The sequence below is a fragment of the Apostichopus japonicus genome, chromosome 16 (genome assembly GCF_037975245.1).
Source record: "Apostichopus japonicus isolate 1M-3 chromosome 16, ASM3797524v1, whole genome shotgun sequence".
NCBI lineage: Eukaryota > Metazoa > Echinodermata > Holothuroidea > Aspidochirotida > Stichopodidae > Apostichopus > Apostichopus japonicus.
This window is the reverse complement of record NC_092576.1, coordinates 34,344,251-34,361,094: the sequence shown is the minus strand read 5'-3', so window position 1 is coordinate 34,361,094 and position 16,844 is coordinate 34,344,251. Positions and strand designations below refer to the sequence as shown.

Below are 16,844 nucleotides of genomic sequence, written 5' to 3'. Positions count from 1 at the left end.
CCCACATGATGGTTCCACATATGGGTGGAGCCTGTAAAAGTTGGACAAGGTTATTTTCTACACTGATGTATTTGAGATTAAGCAGTTCATCAATTTGGAATGACAACAAAACTTTGAAACGGTGGAAATAAAATGGTCAAAAATTAATATTAGACTGTTCATTAAATTTTCACACACATTGGGACCCTAATAGTAAAAAAAAAAACCTTTGACATTACATTTAATATACATCACCTTAATCTATGCTGTTGGAAATGGTAAAAAAAATCTTTTTCAAACAATAGGAGAAAGCCATAACAGTGTACATCCCTATTTTCTCTCTAATATATCAAATTGTATGAATGTAGCACATGCAATAGCATATATTCTGATTAGGGCTTTCCAATCATCCCCACCCCTCATTCCAACTCAACTAGTGGAATGACATCAAAACATTATTTATACATAATATCACAATATTAGGGCGTTATGGAGGTCTGACCCTGTATAGGGTACCTGATTCCATAGTAACCCACACCACTTGACATATGCAATGAGCTAGATAGAGTGATAGTGTACAAACTGTAATTTTCAGGACATATCAAACTTTACGTAGCAGGGAGAAAAGCAAATAGACGACCAAGAGGGCAGCCAAGTCAATTGGACCCCCCTCCCCCTCCCCGACCCTCCATCCCATTCAACAAGGATGAATACACATAAAATCCTATGCTTTCAAATATTTGAACCTAATGATAACCCTTGAACCTACATATAGCTGCTTTCCCAGTTTCCCCCTCCAGCAACACCCCCCTTTTGCCCCACATGATGGTTCCACATATGGGTGGAGCCTGTAAATGTTGGACAAGGTTATTTTCTACACTGATGTATTTGAGATTAAGCAGTTCACCAATTTGGAATGACATCGAAACTTTGAAAAGGTGGAAATAAGATGGTCAAAAATTAATATTAAGCTGTTCATTAAATTCTCACACACATTATGGGGACCCTAATAGTTGAGAAAACAAAAACATTCTACTTTACATTTAATATACATCACCTTAATCTATGCTGTTGGAAATGGTGAAAAAAAAAAATCTCAAACAATAGGAAAAAGCCATAACAGTGTACATCCCTATTTTCTCTATACTATATCAAATTGTATGAATGTAGCACATGCAACAGCATATATTCTGATTAGGGCTTTCCAATCATCCCCACCCCTCATTTCCGCTCAATTAGTGGAATGACATCAAAACATTATTTATACATAATATCACAATATTAGGACGTTATGGAGGTCTGACCCTGTATACGGTACCTGATTCCATAGTAACCCGCACCACTTGCCACATGCAATGAGCTAGATAGTGTGATAGTGTTCAAACTGTAATTTTCAAGACATATCAAACTTTACGTAGCAAGGAGAAAAGCAAATAGACGACCAAGAGGGCAGCCAAGTCAATTGGACCCCCCCCCACCCCTCCCCGACCCTCCATCCGATTCAACAAGGATGAATACACATAAAATCCTATGCTTTCAAATATTTGATCCTAATGATAGCCCTAGAACATACATATAGCTGCTTTCCCAGTTTTCCCCTCCAGCAACACCCCTCCCCATTTTGCCCCACATGATGGTTCCACATATGGGTGGAGCCTGTAAAAGTTGGACAAGGAAATTTTATACACTGATGTATTTGAGATTAAGCAGTTCACCAATTTGGAATGACATCAAATCTTTGAAACGGTGAAAATAAGATGGTCAAAAATTAATATTAGACTGTTCATTAAATTCTCACACACATTATGGGGACCCTAATAGTTGGAAAAAAAACCTTCGACATTACATTTAATATACATCACCTTAATCTATGCTGTTGGAAATGGTAAATAAATCTTTCTCAAACAATAGGAAAAAGCCATAACAGTGTACATCCCTATTTTCTCTATACTATATCAAATTGTATGAATGTAGCACATGCAACAGCATATATTCTGATTAGGGCTTTCCAATCATCCCCACCCCTCATTTCCGCTCAATTAGTGGAATGACATCAAAACATTATTTATACATAATATCACAATATTAGGACGTTATGGAGGTCTGACCCTGTATACGGTACCTGATTCCATAGTAACCCGCACCACTTGCCACATGCAATGAGCTAGATAGTGTGATAGTGTTCAAACTGTAATTTTCAAGACATATCAAACTTTACGTAGCAAGGAGAAAAGCAAATAGACGACCAAGAGGGCAGCCAAGTCAATTGGACCCCCCCCCACCCCTCCCCGACCCTCCATCCCATTCAACAAAGATGAATACACATAAAATCCTATGCTTTGAAATATTTGATCCTAATGATAGCTCTAACCTACATATAGCTGCTTTCCCAGTTTCCCCCTCCAGCAACCCCCCCCCAACTTCTGCCCCACATGATGGTTCCACATATGGGTGGACCCTGTAAATGTTGGACAAGGTAATTTTCTACACTGATGTATTTGAGATTAAGCAGTTCACCAATTTGGAATGACATCAAAACTTTGAAACGGTGAAAATAAGATGGTCAAAAATTAATATTAGACTGTTCATTAAATTCTCACACACATTGGGACCCTAATAGTTGAAAAAAAAACCTTCTACATTACATTTAATATACATCACCTTAATCTATGCTGTTGGAAATGGTAAAAAAAATTCTTTCTCGAACAATAGGAGAAAGCCATAACAGTGTACATCCCTATTTTCTCTATAATATATCAGATTGTATGACTTTTGTACACTGTCGTGCTGGAGATGGTTGGGAAAGTGACATAGGAGCCCTATTTAGACCATTTTATGTAGCAAATGCTACATTTCTGTAGTTTGATATGTCTTTGAAACTACAGATTGTACACTGTTTTGAAGTTCATTGCATGGGGCAGGTGGAATGGGCCCATGGGGAATCAGGTACTTCATACTTTGAGTACTTTATTCAGGGTTTGACATTTCATAATGGCCTAATATTCCAATGTTATGTCTATTTAATGCTTTGATGTCATTCCACTTGTTGATTGGAAATGGGGGATAAGGTGACTTGACCACCCAATTAAGCTATATGCTGTTGCATATGCTAGATCTATAAAGTTTGGCATGCCTTGGAAAGTACACTACCTTTTAACCTTTTCCCCTATTCTTTGTCAAATATTTTATCATATTCTCACATAGATATTGTTTTTCTGCTCTCTTACAGACAAGGGCTGGCTGGCTGGCACAGTACTATCATATAAATGCTCAAGTTGGTATATCAAGGCTGCTTGATTCCATATTATATAATGTTGTGTTGGGACCTCCGGATATGCAATAAACATGTTCTTGGATTTTGTCAGCTGGGTTGGTTTCAAGCAAACAATTCTTGCATAGTGGATATGTCAGCACTATAGCAACAGATCATACTGATTGGTGAAGTTCAGCTCTATGCACAATATTCATTTCAGAGAATCTTTGTTTCTTGTGTTCAGTTCTTTGATTATCATACATTTTGGAGACCATTGAGCACATTGTATTATATCACCATGCATTGATCTTGATATTATATTGATGAGTTATTTATTAAACTGAGATGGTATGTGTTTGAGGAGTTTTAATACTAAAGAATATATTATGATGCAAGAGAAAGGCATAATTAGAAAATTTACAAAACATTTGTGAACATCATGCTTTGTCAATGTGACAGGAAGATTAGCTATGATGAAATATAATATATACCATACCATATTATACCAGTGAAAATTATACTTTTTTAAAGATAAAGTGATGTACTGTTGATATTTGTCTTGAAACAGTTCCATATGTATGGACAAATCTGTTGCAATGTAGGATGCAACATATGACAAGAATTGAATAAAATTCTACTCTACTCTACTTCCTCTACAATATCTGTAATATCCTCTCTATGTTTCCACACAGTTGTATAAAAGTTCTTCTTTGGGTTTTTTTTGTGCTACTATTTTACAGGGCACGAAGGGTGTTGTTTTGGCTGTGTTTTTTCCAAGGAGGAAGGTGGATTACCCCCCTCCCCCCTGGTTCCCCACCTTCACCTTATGCTGAAATTATCCCCCTATTTTGAATCAAATTGAGTCAAGTGGTGATGCCAACCAACATGGAGTGTTTGAACAGCAGCTTGGTTTTGAACTGTTATTTAGGTAAACAGTTCAATTAAATGTTTCCTGTGTGGGAGAGGACAAAGGTGCCCACTTAAGGCTTTAAAAAGTTGGCCAGTATTGTTATCCTATATTTACCATTGCATTCTTTCAAAATTGCATGGAATTAAAATTTGAGGGATGTATCAGGAAATAAGTTCCATATGCAACAAACCAATATATGGCATCCTTCCATGACAATTGTGAAATGCCAGATATCTTGTTCAATCATTATGCCTCCTCCTCCTCCACTCCCCCCCCCCCTTCCTCCACCCCAGAAATTACTACCAATAACACTATGGAATATAATTACATTGGTAATGATTGAAATTATGTGGCTTGAAGTTTTTTTTTTTTCATTTTTCGATATCAACCTTTCTGCAAAAACTATAATGTGTCCCTAACGATCATTATTTGAAGTAACACACTGTTTTCCCCATCATACCCCCTTCGGCATCCCAGGAATGGATAAAGCACACTTCGATCATGAACAGTTAGAAGTAGTGCTTCTCAAATGATATCCAGCTGATACCAGTTTCAAACAAGTCTGTGGCCAACTCACTTGTCATGTGTGAAGTAATTTTTCCCTTATCACCCCCCCCTTCCCCTTCCCCATGATATACTGACAATGGAACAGAAGCATGCTACATTGATTATGATTGAAATAACAAACTTCCAGTGAGGTCCCCATAAACCAATTCAGTGTGTGTTAAGTCAGTAGTGAGTCCCCACAAGTAATGTGGAATGTCTTGTATAGTAACACTATAACAAAAGTAAATAAAAACATAAATAATCCCTAACTTAATTTTGGATGGAAAGGTCATTACAAATTCAAAGTTTGAAGCCTCTGTGATCATTGTAACTAACGGTCCCCATAATGATAGCCAAAAGGTTGAGTCCCCGTAAACCACCTTACGCCTGTATGCGTGTGTGTGTGTGTGTGTGTGACAGTGGGGTAATGAATATGACATAATTACGTAGGCGGGAGGGTTAATTAAAGCAAAAATACAGTACTTTTATGTAATAATTAGTTTAATTTTCTTATTTCTCCTTTCTGTCGTTGTATAGCTTCCTTAACAACAACTTTATTCGGATTATTAAAGGAAATACGTTCAATAACACAGGTGCTCAGTTTATGTAAGTAAAATAATAATAATAGTTGATATATTTTCAGGATTACTCTGTTTTGCTGATTTATAACCTTTACAAGGACATGATATTGTATAAAAAATAACTTATGACAGCTCTTTATTTTTTACTTGAAAGCATCTGAGTAATGCACATTTGCACTGAAAACTGAAAGTGTCGGTTGTAGCTAAAAACACACACATGTGTTACTGGTAAAAGTTTGTTCAAAATTTATGTCAGTATTTCCTGGTTTCGTAACATAAGTTAGCTTACGTTATTTTTACCGTTCCTATTCAAAAAAAGATCAATGAACATTTAACTGCGCATTTACAAAAACCCTTTTGATTTAACTGTTTATTTAACTTTAAACACGTGGTCGATATGGTATGATATATATATATATATATATATATATATATATATATATATATATATATATATATATATATATATATATCATACTAATAATATAATGCTAAACTAATTGAAGACAATCTATGACAATTGTTTTCAAAAATAACTGCCATAGTGAGAGCAAACTTAACTTTAGAATGTTACACTTTTATATTTAATTTTATAAAATTTAGATTTTTGTTGTAAGTTGTCTACTGAGTAGCCATACTAAAATACTGCTATGTAAGTATCGAATTAATGCAGCAACTTAATCAACATTATATTGTATATTGAATAACAGTTGATGTGGCTTTTGATTTTACATCATTTAATATGCCAATAACAATAACAACCGACGATCTTTTTCCTCCAACGGCAGATATCTATTTGAAAACAGATTAACGAAACTGGTAAATGACTCTTTTGGAGGAGGGACTGTTAAGTCAATGTACGTAAACCAAAATACAAACATTGTTCCATTTTATCACAGATATATGATATCAACTGGTATGAATATGCTATCTCAATCAACCAGTTCAGGAAACACATACTATGTTCGTTTTAAATGACTTAACATCGCTCGCAATAAAACATTGTGATCTACTCATATACACTTGTTCCGCACTTCCTTATTAAAATTTCTAGTACTTTGTATTTCTTGGTACATGGTCTTGTTTTTTTAAATTATTCTGTCCTGTTATAACATTGTTATATTTCAGTCACCTGTACAAAAACTACATAGAAGAGATCACAGGGCCAGCCCTACGTGGTATTGGCAATGCAACGATGTAAGTATCATTAAAAAATGAAAAGATAAATAAAAACACAAGAAAATTGTACTCGTCAGACACGGCCTACCAACTTTTGAAACATATATTGTAATTGAATATTAAAATTACTAGATTTTTCAAACAATAAGTAATTAAATCGTCTTTATACAGATATTAATAGACAGCAATCGATAAAGGAATCTGTTGCATGTTTGCAAACATCATTACCTGTTGCACCAGGACTTTGCGTCATATTGAAAGTAAACTCAACTATGTTTACACAAGGACGGAACGTAATTTGAAGACGATAGTTTTCTTGTTAATTAAAGAGGGTTCCGTAGTGTCAGTCAATTTCCGTCAAACTCGAACATCTTGTTCATATCTCGCAATGTAATTTGATGGCAGTGTATTTTACGATAGAAATATTACAAATTAAACTATCTTGATAAACTTCTGTTTTTTCGACGTTCTCACAACCAAGGATAGATTATCATTGTTATCATTTGATTTTTGTGAACAGGTATTTGACTTGTGCTCATTTAGAACATCTTCCATGGTACAGGAAAAATGTATCAGGGTAAGTGGTTATTGACATGTAGAAAATACACAACTCTTCCATCTGTTACCTATGCGATATTCTAGGTCAATGGTGACATCAAATGTTATTCTATGTTTTATCGATGTATTCAGAACACCTGCACAGTATTACAGATACTTTCGAATCATATTAATGCCATCATTTTTGTTTACTTTGTAGAGTCTGTGTTCATAACGAGTTTGTACCAAAGATGACGTTTAAAAGAAATTCGGCTATCCTGGCTACATTTTTCAAAAAGCTAGGGTTTCTTTGTGAGAAAAAGTCTAAAAATGTCACATGTAGTCCTTGCAAGCCAGGTCATTATGGAAATGGTTTCGGGGAATGTATGACCTGTCCAAGGGGTGAGTAGATTTTGACAGCAGCCTCGAATGAGGGTTGATATTGAGGAAGATGATCATGAAAATTACGAAGATTATAATGTGGTGATGATTACATCGATCGAATTCAAGATCATTATTGAAGTAAATACCCAAGTGGCTGTAAACTGTGTGCAAACCTATATGAAACAGGTCGTAATTAATCTCTTAAACAGGTGGATTTTATCAGGACGAGATTGGAAGCGAGGAGTGTAAACATTGTAGCAGCGGTAATTATGTCTTACAGGGTAATGGTTCTTCTGCATTGGACTGTAAAACGTGTCCAGAAGGAACAGATCATACTAGGCATGCTGGTTTCAGAGCTTGTTTCTGTAAAAGGAATTATACCCGCATCGACCGATTTGGATTATGCACGTTCTGCTTACACACAGGCTTGAACTGTTCTAATGACTTTAAAAGTCTGTTACCCGGTTACTATTGGAATTGGTCTTTTACTGGTATGAACGTTTCACTCTACTCTAGCCTCGTCAAAAATCTTCTCACACTGAATGATAGTTATGATCTATCGACGACTAAGTACATCTACAAAATGCCCAGAGCCTTCAAGTGTCCGAGACCCGAAAGCTGCGAAAACAACTACAGTTATACACCGAATAAAATCAATGGTAATTGCCGAAAAGGATACAGAGGATGGCTTTGCAGTAAATGTCAAAATACATATTACTCTGTTTTGCAATATTGCTTTCCCTGTCAATCAAAATGGTTGGTTATTTTTGAGATGATATTAACTCTCTCGCTGTGCCTCTTGATTATCATCTTAGTCATCTGGCAAAATACGAAAGAGAGGGAATCAGACAGCAGATTGTTCGTGGACAAACTTTCTTCACGTATGAAAATTTTCCTTGGCTTTTATCAGGTGGTTGGAGAACTTTACGAGAGCATCCACATTGTTAGTTGGGGTGGACCACTACGCTACGTAGGAGAATCCATTTCATTTATCGCCCTCAGTGTATTGAAGGTTACTGTCCGACCTCAGTGCCTCAGCACTCGGTTGTTATTTGATCCAATCACTCGATTCAAAATTGCCGTGCTCCTTCCAATAGCAATTATTGTAGTTTCCGCTGTGATATATCAAGTTTTCAAAATATACTTTAAGTTTTTCAGTACAGATGAAAGTGCAGAAATTATGACGAAACTGAAGAAGATCAAATCCAAGTTACATACTTACGTACTTCTCGTCCTCTTTGTAACGTACCAACCAACTTGTGATGCTATTTTTGAGATCTATCCCGGTTCGTGCGACATCTATCGTGTAGACCAAGAAGGTAACATTACAATTTCACTCCTTCGAGCTGACTATGATATTAATTGTGGAAGCATTGCTCAATACCAAGCTGAAGCCTACATTGCCACCGCTCTGTATGTAATAGCCTTCCCTTTCTTCCTTTTGATCCTGCTCCGCAAACATTGTCGGAAGCCATCCACGGAAAAGGCTAAGGGTATTAACAGCTCAAATTTGAATGAAGAAACCCCCCTGATTAATAGCAGTCAGAAGCATCGTCAAAACATTCCCTCCTGTTTGAATTTTCTTTGTGAAAATTACAAGGATAAATTTTGGTTCTGGGAGATTTTGGAGATGGGTAGGAAGGTTGGACAGACGATGTTCATTACACTTCTTGGTTGGGGAGACGCTTTGACGAAACTATTCACCATCGGTACATCGGTTCTGTTCTTGGCTCTTCATGTGAAGTTCTCTCCTATGAAAAGTCGATTTGAACAACATCTTCAGGTAAAATTGCATATACATTATATATCAAAATTATGTTTTTTTTTATTCTTGCTCATTTTAAAACATATCATACCAAAACATAATTATTGTTAATCGCTCCTTTTTTACTTGATATGAAGAAGCCTTTTTACCTTAAAGTTATTTGGGAAGTGGTAGTTGGGCACAGGCAATAAATACAAGCTATTTGTAATATTAAAATTATAGTCAAATATGATAATATTCCGAAGTATTGTTAACGAGTAGTTACTTAATATTTTAGCAAAGACGAGTATGAATATTTAATAAAATGTTTGTCCTTCACAGCTGTTTTCGCTCACTGCAATATTCCTCAATATCTTGGTAGCAGCAGTTCATCTGCCCGTTCAATATCAAGCAACCCTTTCCACGTTACTTATATTACTCGATATTGGAGTCGTCCTTGCTGTAGCAGGTATGTGTGAACATTGACTTTTAGCTTGTTCCAATGTTCTGCGCAGTAAAGGTGTATACGTGTGTGTGAGGAAGAAGGATTATGAATTGTTCACGACAGATTTTGTGGACCTCCCCCCCCCCCCACGTCTCTGGACCATTCGCCAAACTGCCGATGGAATGTTGGGATCATTTTGAGAAAAAAATATTCAAAAGTTAACTTCCAGTTCAACGTTCTTCATGTTTTTGTATATCACATATAGATTGCATCTTGCATTTCTTTCCAGGTGAGGTTGTCTTGGTCCTGGTTCGCATCATTCGAAGGAAACTTTGGCCTGGAATTTAATCTGATATGGCTTTTGTTCTTCCATCAGTAAGTCTAACAAGGCAAATAGCTAACCCGTGGAGAGACTTGGATACGCTCAATCATGACAAATTTTAACATTATTGTATAAACAATTTATATTAATTTTGTGTTTCCATACTATAAATTTCTATTTGTTTTCCTTCCATAGTGTAAATTGTTAATGGTAACTAAACGATAAAAATGCAACCCTGTTTGTCTACAGACTTTTACGTCCCTTACTATGCAGCATTTACTTATATGTAAAACTCATGTGGTATTTTGAATTGAACTGAAATTATATTTTTCAGATAACTATTATTGAAATTAGCATAGACATCCTTATGACCAAAATACTTGTAATTACTAATTCTTAAGTGAGTACTCTGATTATATCATTTGACAGAATTGACGAGAGTTAAAGTTTGAAGTAAATACAGTTCCGTATTATGTTTTCCTTTGTTGAACAACACTCAGTGTGAATTATTGACATTAATTATTATATTTGTGATGTAAGTCTCTGTTTTTGTTAACAAAATGTTAAAGTAGGCAACATGACTGTGTACCATATTTTCAACATATTTGAATCTACATCGCGGGATGGAATGTTTTTCGAAGAAAAATAATAGAACTATTTTGTAATTAAATTAATGAAAGAAGTTCATATTTAATATAGTCTGGAGGAGTTGTAGAGGTATAGATTTTCAGGTTTACTTACTTAAAGCAGAAAGATCACCCCTACTTGACAATGTAATAAATTCGATCAGTCTTTCTCAAAAATGTTTTGCGATATGTATTTACACTTCGTGTAAAAGTCAAAGCAACTCGATGGGATTAAAGCTACCTGAATTCTCTAGTTAATGATTAAACGTTACACCTCTACTCCATAACAGACAACTTGATATGTACATAGTTTTACTTTAACTTTATTATGCCATTGTGCCTTTCTTGTTAACTTCTCTAGTTGAGAGCAATTAACATTCAAATAACACTAGTCTAATGTACGATTTCTCATTTGTCATTTAAATATTTGAGCTTTTTGAATTATACAAAGCTGTTATAGAGAGCATCACATATTTACACATTGTAAAATATGCATATCCAAAAGGAAATTGAATAGATCAGTCGAATTATACGGCAGTCTTGTGTTTATGTTTATTAAATTTTTAAAAACAAAGTCATGCTGATGTTATTATTAATGAATCCTTACATAATTGTGTTTAAGTAACGATATTGTTCATTCCGTTATCAGTTTCAATCATCTCTGATGTTATTATCTGAGACAAAACATAACGATACCCATCAATAAATATGGTTATCACACGTCTATTTATCCCAGGACATGCCCTCTTAGTACTGGCTTTACGTTAGTGTTTAAACAGATTTATATTACTGCTTACAGTATCCGGATTTTAAATATGGTCTTATATAAGTCTGCCAAATGTGACCAATTTTGCCTTTCAGTATAGCATAAATTGGGTAATGTAATCCATTCCTCTTTTAAATGAAGTTTAAGTGCGTTCTATAATTTCAGAAAAAGAAGTTTTAACTTAGAAGTCCATAATTAAATCGTTATATACAACATCAGAGAAGTTCGGACGCCTCGCACCCTGACCTTACCACTACCACCATTAAATAAACGAACTGGGTCAAATAACTGTTTTAAAACTAGCTAAACCTAGCCTGATTACAGGATGCCATTCAACAGCATACTGACTACATTTGTATGATATCTACTAATAAACAAATCTAAAAGATATAAATATACATTACAACTATTTCTTCGGTAACGGTTATGTTAATTAAATATATTATTCAACGGTTAAATTCGTATTTCCGCTAAAAGATATCGGAGGTTGTTCGAATTAATAAGAAATCCATACAAAGATTAAGAGGTAGCATGCGACTAAACTGCAGCACTATTCTCTGATGACTGCTGACTTGTGCCGCTTTGGAGACAACCAGAGTGTCAGTGGGGAAATGACTGCAAAAAGGAAGCCACATTTGCTAAGGTTTCTAGCTAATATTTTCTTTTGAGAGGAGCTCAATTTCGCGAATGAAAATAAATTAATATTAATAGCTAAGTGATAGATTCATTTTTCCGGTTAAGTATTCTACAATTCGTTTTTACGATAATATCTCCCTTTATACATTGCTCTAAATATTATACTGACTTCTAATTTATAGTTTTCTTCGTGAGAATGGTTCAATAAGAGTCTTATACAACTTACATTTCCTTAATGTTATAAATCATCGCAAATATCTTGTCTGCGATAGATAGCACGAAATTCATGCTGTTTTATTATTGATAATTGCAAACCAAATAATACTGACAAATACCGCCAAATATTTATAAATTAAAAGCTTGCAATTTCAAATGAATATCATATTGTTGTATTAGAACATACACACTGCGAGACCATTGGAAAATTCATGTAAATGTTATTGCTAGCAGGAGTAAAGTAACTCTACGTATTTAGCTTAAATTATATAAATCATATAATAAACAATTGTCTTGGAAATTCTCATTGCATGAATTTTAACCATTTAAAATTAATAGATTCGATCCATGCGAAATCTTATATTGGCGCGTATTTAGAAGGGGGCGTTGGGGGCGCGCCCTGCGGGTAAGAAAAAAAGGAGAGTAAAATAAGAGTTAAAAAAAGGAAAAAAGAGGGGGAAAGAGGAGGAGGGAGAGGAAGGAAGGGAATTGAAAAAGAGAAAAGGAAAGAGAAGAAGATAAACGCCAAGACACCGGGAAGAGAAAGAGTGACAGTGACATAAATACAGCGCAGAACCCTATTATATACACAGTTTAGCCAGTGACGGATTTCGGATTTCGGAGGGGTTTGCGCCTTACCCTACCCTTTACACCGACAACTCCACTTTTGACATTTCCATTTTCATATCTCACTAATGAATATATGTATATTATTATATATGGTCTATAATAACGCGCGTGTGTGTGGACGCCTTAAACAATTGTAATATTGTGATATGAAAGCAAATGTGGCTGGTCTCGAACTCGACCGAGTCGTTAAGTAACATTACGCATTCCGAAATAAGACCAGGATCAATATGCGAACTGCACTAGACATATTTCATTCGATGCACCCAACTCGCCATCCAGAGATAAAATGCTATACACTCAGACCTGAATGCTAATTGTTACCCAAACCTAGTTTCAGGGCTTGTACAATGGATCTAAACATAAATTCCGCATGCGATTGGAGAATTGAGCACATCTCATTTGAATATCATGGAGTGTATCCAAGGACGTATCATGGGGGAGGGGGGGCTGCACCCATCACTTCTTGAGGTTGGTCTATCTGCATGAAATCGCGCGCCCCACAACCCTACGCCCCATCCTTCTAATCGCTTCCCGATGAGTTACGAAACTGAATTAATTACCTTCGCCCGTAGTACCAAGACCTTGACAAAATCCGTCAACACACCACTTCATCGATAATAAGTGATCGGGTTGTATATTAGTGACGTCGTGCACTGACCTACATGGAGTGTGAACACTCACGATTTTGCAATTTACCAAGACCAGGCTCCGAAAAATCCGAAGAAATCCCAAAGACACTGTAGTGTGTGGATATCTAGTAATATCGATAGCGATATCTAGGGGTGAAAATCCCAAGATCTTCCCTAAGCTGAAGGCAGATAGAGAATTAAAGCCTTCAGTGTGTAATGAACTTGAAACTGTGCGTCTTTTGAAATGAAAGTGTGGCATTGCACAATAAACAGATAAAAGTTATTTATTTCAGTCTCATTTCAAATATTCGAATTTGTAAAGCAAACAGCAGATATCACATTATATCAGTGAGCATGAATATGGCGTTGCAGCATGAGCAGCCTCTAAACTGTATTTGTGTATAGTTTTCGGTTTCGGAAATATTAGTTTTTTTTTTTTCATGTCCTCCAACGAAGTTTTATAGTAGCCGTTAAAAGAGGTTTAATATTTGTAGACCAATAAATTAACTGTGTCGGAATTTTCAAAAAATTCCCTGACCAACATTCCTTAACACATTTCCCTCTACTCGTGCAATTTTGACGGGTCTGTTAGGGGTTGAAGTAGGTTTTTTTCTTTATTGGTTGTCTGTGGATGAAATTCTGGCGTATTTATTTACAAGAAATGTGAAGTTTCGAATTCTGAACAAATAATGGGTTAAAAACCTTGGGAAGTGGGGCTGACGGGTATTGTATTATTATACAAAAGCAATGATCCACATGAGATTCGATGCGTTGGGGTCGAGTATGATGTGTGACTGGTGACAATCTTCAAAAGGGTTATGGATGGGGGGGGGGGGAACTGTTGGGAAATACTTGTTTCTGAAGAACAAATATAGATCTGGTTGGACATTTTCAAGCCCGAGAAGTGCCATTTCCGGTGATCTGGGGGGTTATCAAAACCCCAAAAATGTTCTTGTGCGCTGCGGGCCAACCGATGGTGACGTTCCGCTTAGAATAGTATGGGTATGTTTTGAAGAATTTATTTACGAGAGATGTAAAGTTTCAAATTCTGAACAAATATTGAGTTAAAACCTTGAAAAGTGGGACTGACGGGTATCGTGGGCCGCGACGTAGAATCACAAAAAAGTCAATGATCCACAGGTGATGCGATGAGGTCGAGCAAGATGTGTGACTGGTGACTAACTCCAGAAAGGTAATGGATGGGTAAATATGGGTAAAATTTTGGGAAATACTTGGTTCTCAGGCAAAGTGTAGATCTTGTTGAACATTTTGAAGCCCCGGAAGTGCTATTTCCGGTGATCTGGGGGTTATCAAAAAAAAAAATCTTATACGCTGCGCGCCAACTAACGTTGGCGCTCCGCTTAGAATAGTAATTCCCCTCCTTGACACGCCCTTGTTATATATTATTATGGCTGGGATTATCTGTTTCATATAGCTTCAACGCTGATGAATAGGAATATAAAACCAAATATTCCATACACAGCGACAACAAAGTTAGAATCAGCAGATTGAAAATATATGGTGAGACATGTTAATTCGATTTCTGAATTGTTCTAAAATATATCAAGGGCGTAATGTTATTAATTTGTCTGAATTTCGATCTTAAAATGAAATTATAGAATGCAATTAACAGTCAGTTAACAACATTTAATAGTCCTTTATATTTTTATTTGTTTTCTTGGTCCTTTTTCTACAGAGAAAATGGTAACTGAAATCTTCCAAAATGTGCAAAATAAATAATAATTATCATAAATTAAATTTATATAACGCTTAATACAGCGCTTTAAAAAGTAGGAAAGAGACAGTGGAAACCAAGTACAAAAATAGAAGCTAGGAATCAAACATAAATGTTATAAGTTGTCTCTTAAAACATTACAGGGGTGGGAGAGTCACGAACGTGAAATGGGAGTTTGATCCAAAGAGAAGGTGAAGCGACAGAGAATGAACGATCGCCATAACGCGTGAGTGCAGGTACGTAGACCAGGATTTAATTACAAATGCGCATGATAGGAAGAGCGAAGCGTAACTGTAGTTGACCGACGCAAAAGGGAAAGAAAGTCAGTGATATATTGAGTAGCAAGCCCGTTGATCACTTTGTAGGTGAGAGTAGATCTCAAACTGGGTGTGCTGAGAGATGGGAAGCCAGTGCAATGAACGTAGTACAGGAGTGATGTGATCAACTTTTCAGTGAGTGAGACTAGGCGCGCAGCAGCGTTCTGAATTCTCTGAAGGGGAGCTATATGCAAATTGACAATAACTGTTGCAGTAATCCAGAAAGAAGGAAACAAAAGCTTGAACCAGTCATTCAGTTGAGCCTTCACCTAGATACCTCCTGAATTTACCAATTTTGTATATACCATACGCAGCTAAACGACAACTGTTCTGAATATAGTTTTGCAAACGAGTTTATCGTCAAGCAATACACCAAGATCACGTGCATTTTCGGAAGGCACTGTATTTGTGCCTACAGTGAGGTCAGATAGGTTACTCGAATTTCTAAAATGGAAAGGGAGGGAACTTGGTTGACTTCGGCCTTTGAATCGTCAATGAGTAAACTGATGTAAGTACACCATTGCTTGATGTCAGCGATACAATTGTAGATACTGGTTAGACATGCATTATGATCATTTTGTTTTATGATCATGTAAAGCTGCGTATCGTCAGCATACATACGGGTTGAACACCCTTATGTGAATCGATAAGATTAATTAAAGGACGAGTATACAAATAAATCCAAATGGTCCAAGGACAGACCCTTGTGTAGCCCTCAATGTATTGATGTAAGCAGACGAAAGAGAATCATTTACGACGATAGTTTGCTTTCGGTCTTTAATATAGGACTCAAGCAAATTGATAGAAATACCGTAGCTACGCTGCAATATTTAAAGACGATTTGATAGTCAATCGTGTCGAAAGCTGACGAGAAGTCAAGCAAGACGACGACAGCCTCAAGACCTTTATCAATAGCAAAAAGCATATTATTGTATATTTTGATGGGAGCAGTCTCAGTAGAGGGGAAACTACGATATGCGGATTGCATCATAGAGAATAGCCCACAGTCGTGTAAATAAATTTGCAATCGTGCAGTAGCAATTTTCTCTTAAAGGTCAAGTGACACGTAACAGATTTCCGTCAAACTTACACAAATTGAAAAGCTACATATCAAAACCCTATATTCCAAATTTGGAGTTCCGCAATTGTTTCTTTGCTGTTTTAATTACGTTAATAACCAAGCTAATTCCGTAAGATAATGACGTCACGGGGGGGAACCGCCAATGTTACCAAAGCTAGATATGCCTAATATGCTAACCGAGATCAAAGCCGTAAACAATACGTCACGAACAGTAAAAAAAATATCAGATGAGAATGGGTGCACAACAGTACAATAAAGTTTCGTGTTCGTCAAACACTGTATACAGCGATAGCTTAGTACCAGTGCACACAGCCAGCCTAACTGCACT

At 36.1% G+C, this 16,844-nt stretch overlaps 1 protein-coding gene and 1 long non-coding RNA gene across 3 annotated transcripts in view; both read left to right on the top strand.

The window, feature by feature from the left end:
* Positions 1 to 4,061, top strand: part of LOC139983594 (uncharacterized) — a 132,355-nt gene extending 128,294 nt beyond the window's left edge. The window contains exon 2 of the long non-coding RNA XR_011798759.1: positions 3,209 to 4,061. This is a non-coding gene — a long non-coding RNA (uncharacterized lncRNA). The remainder of the gene's footprint in view (positions 1 to 3,208) is intronic.
* LOC139982387 (uncharacterized) overlaps positions 1 to 11,038 on the top strand; it is a 150,732-nt gene extending 139,694 nt beyond the window's left edge. The window contains exons 17-24 of one of the 2 annotated variants that reach the window (XM_071995172.1): positions 5,226 to 5,294; positions 6,058 to 6,126; positions 6,398 to 6,466; positions 6,969 to 7,025; positions 7,206 to 7,387; positions 7,579 to 9,152; positions 9,456 to 9,582; positions 9,848 to 11,038. In XM_071995172.1, the coding sequence (XP_071851273.1) occupies positions 5,226 to 5,294; positions 6,058 to 6,126; positions 6,398 to 6,466; positions 6,969 to 7,025; positions 7,206 to 7,387; positions 7,579 to 9,152; positions 9,456 to 9,582; positions 9,848 to 9,906 (2,206 nt within the window). In that variant the 3' untranslated portion in view covers positions 9,907 to 11,038. The remainder of the gene's footprint in view (positions 1 to 5,225; positions 5,295 to 6,057; positions 6,127 to 6,397; positions 6,467 to 6,968; positions 7,026 to 7,205; positions 7,388 to 7,578; positions 9,153 to 9,455; positions 9,583 to 9,847) is intronic. The other variant, XM_071995173.1, reaches the window with a different exon arrangement.
* Positions 11,039 to 16,844: the final 5,806 nt, after the last annotated feature.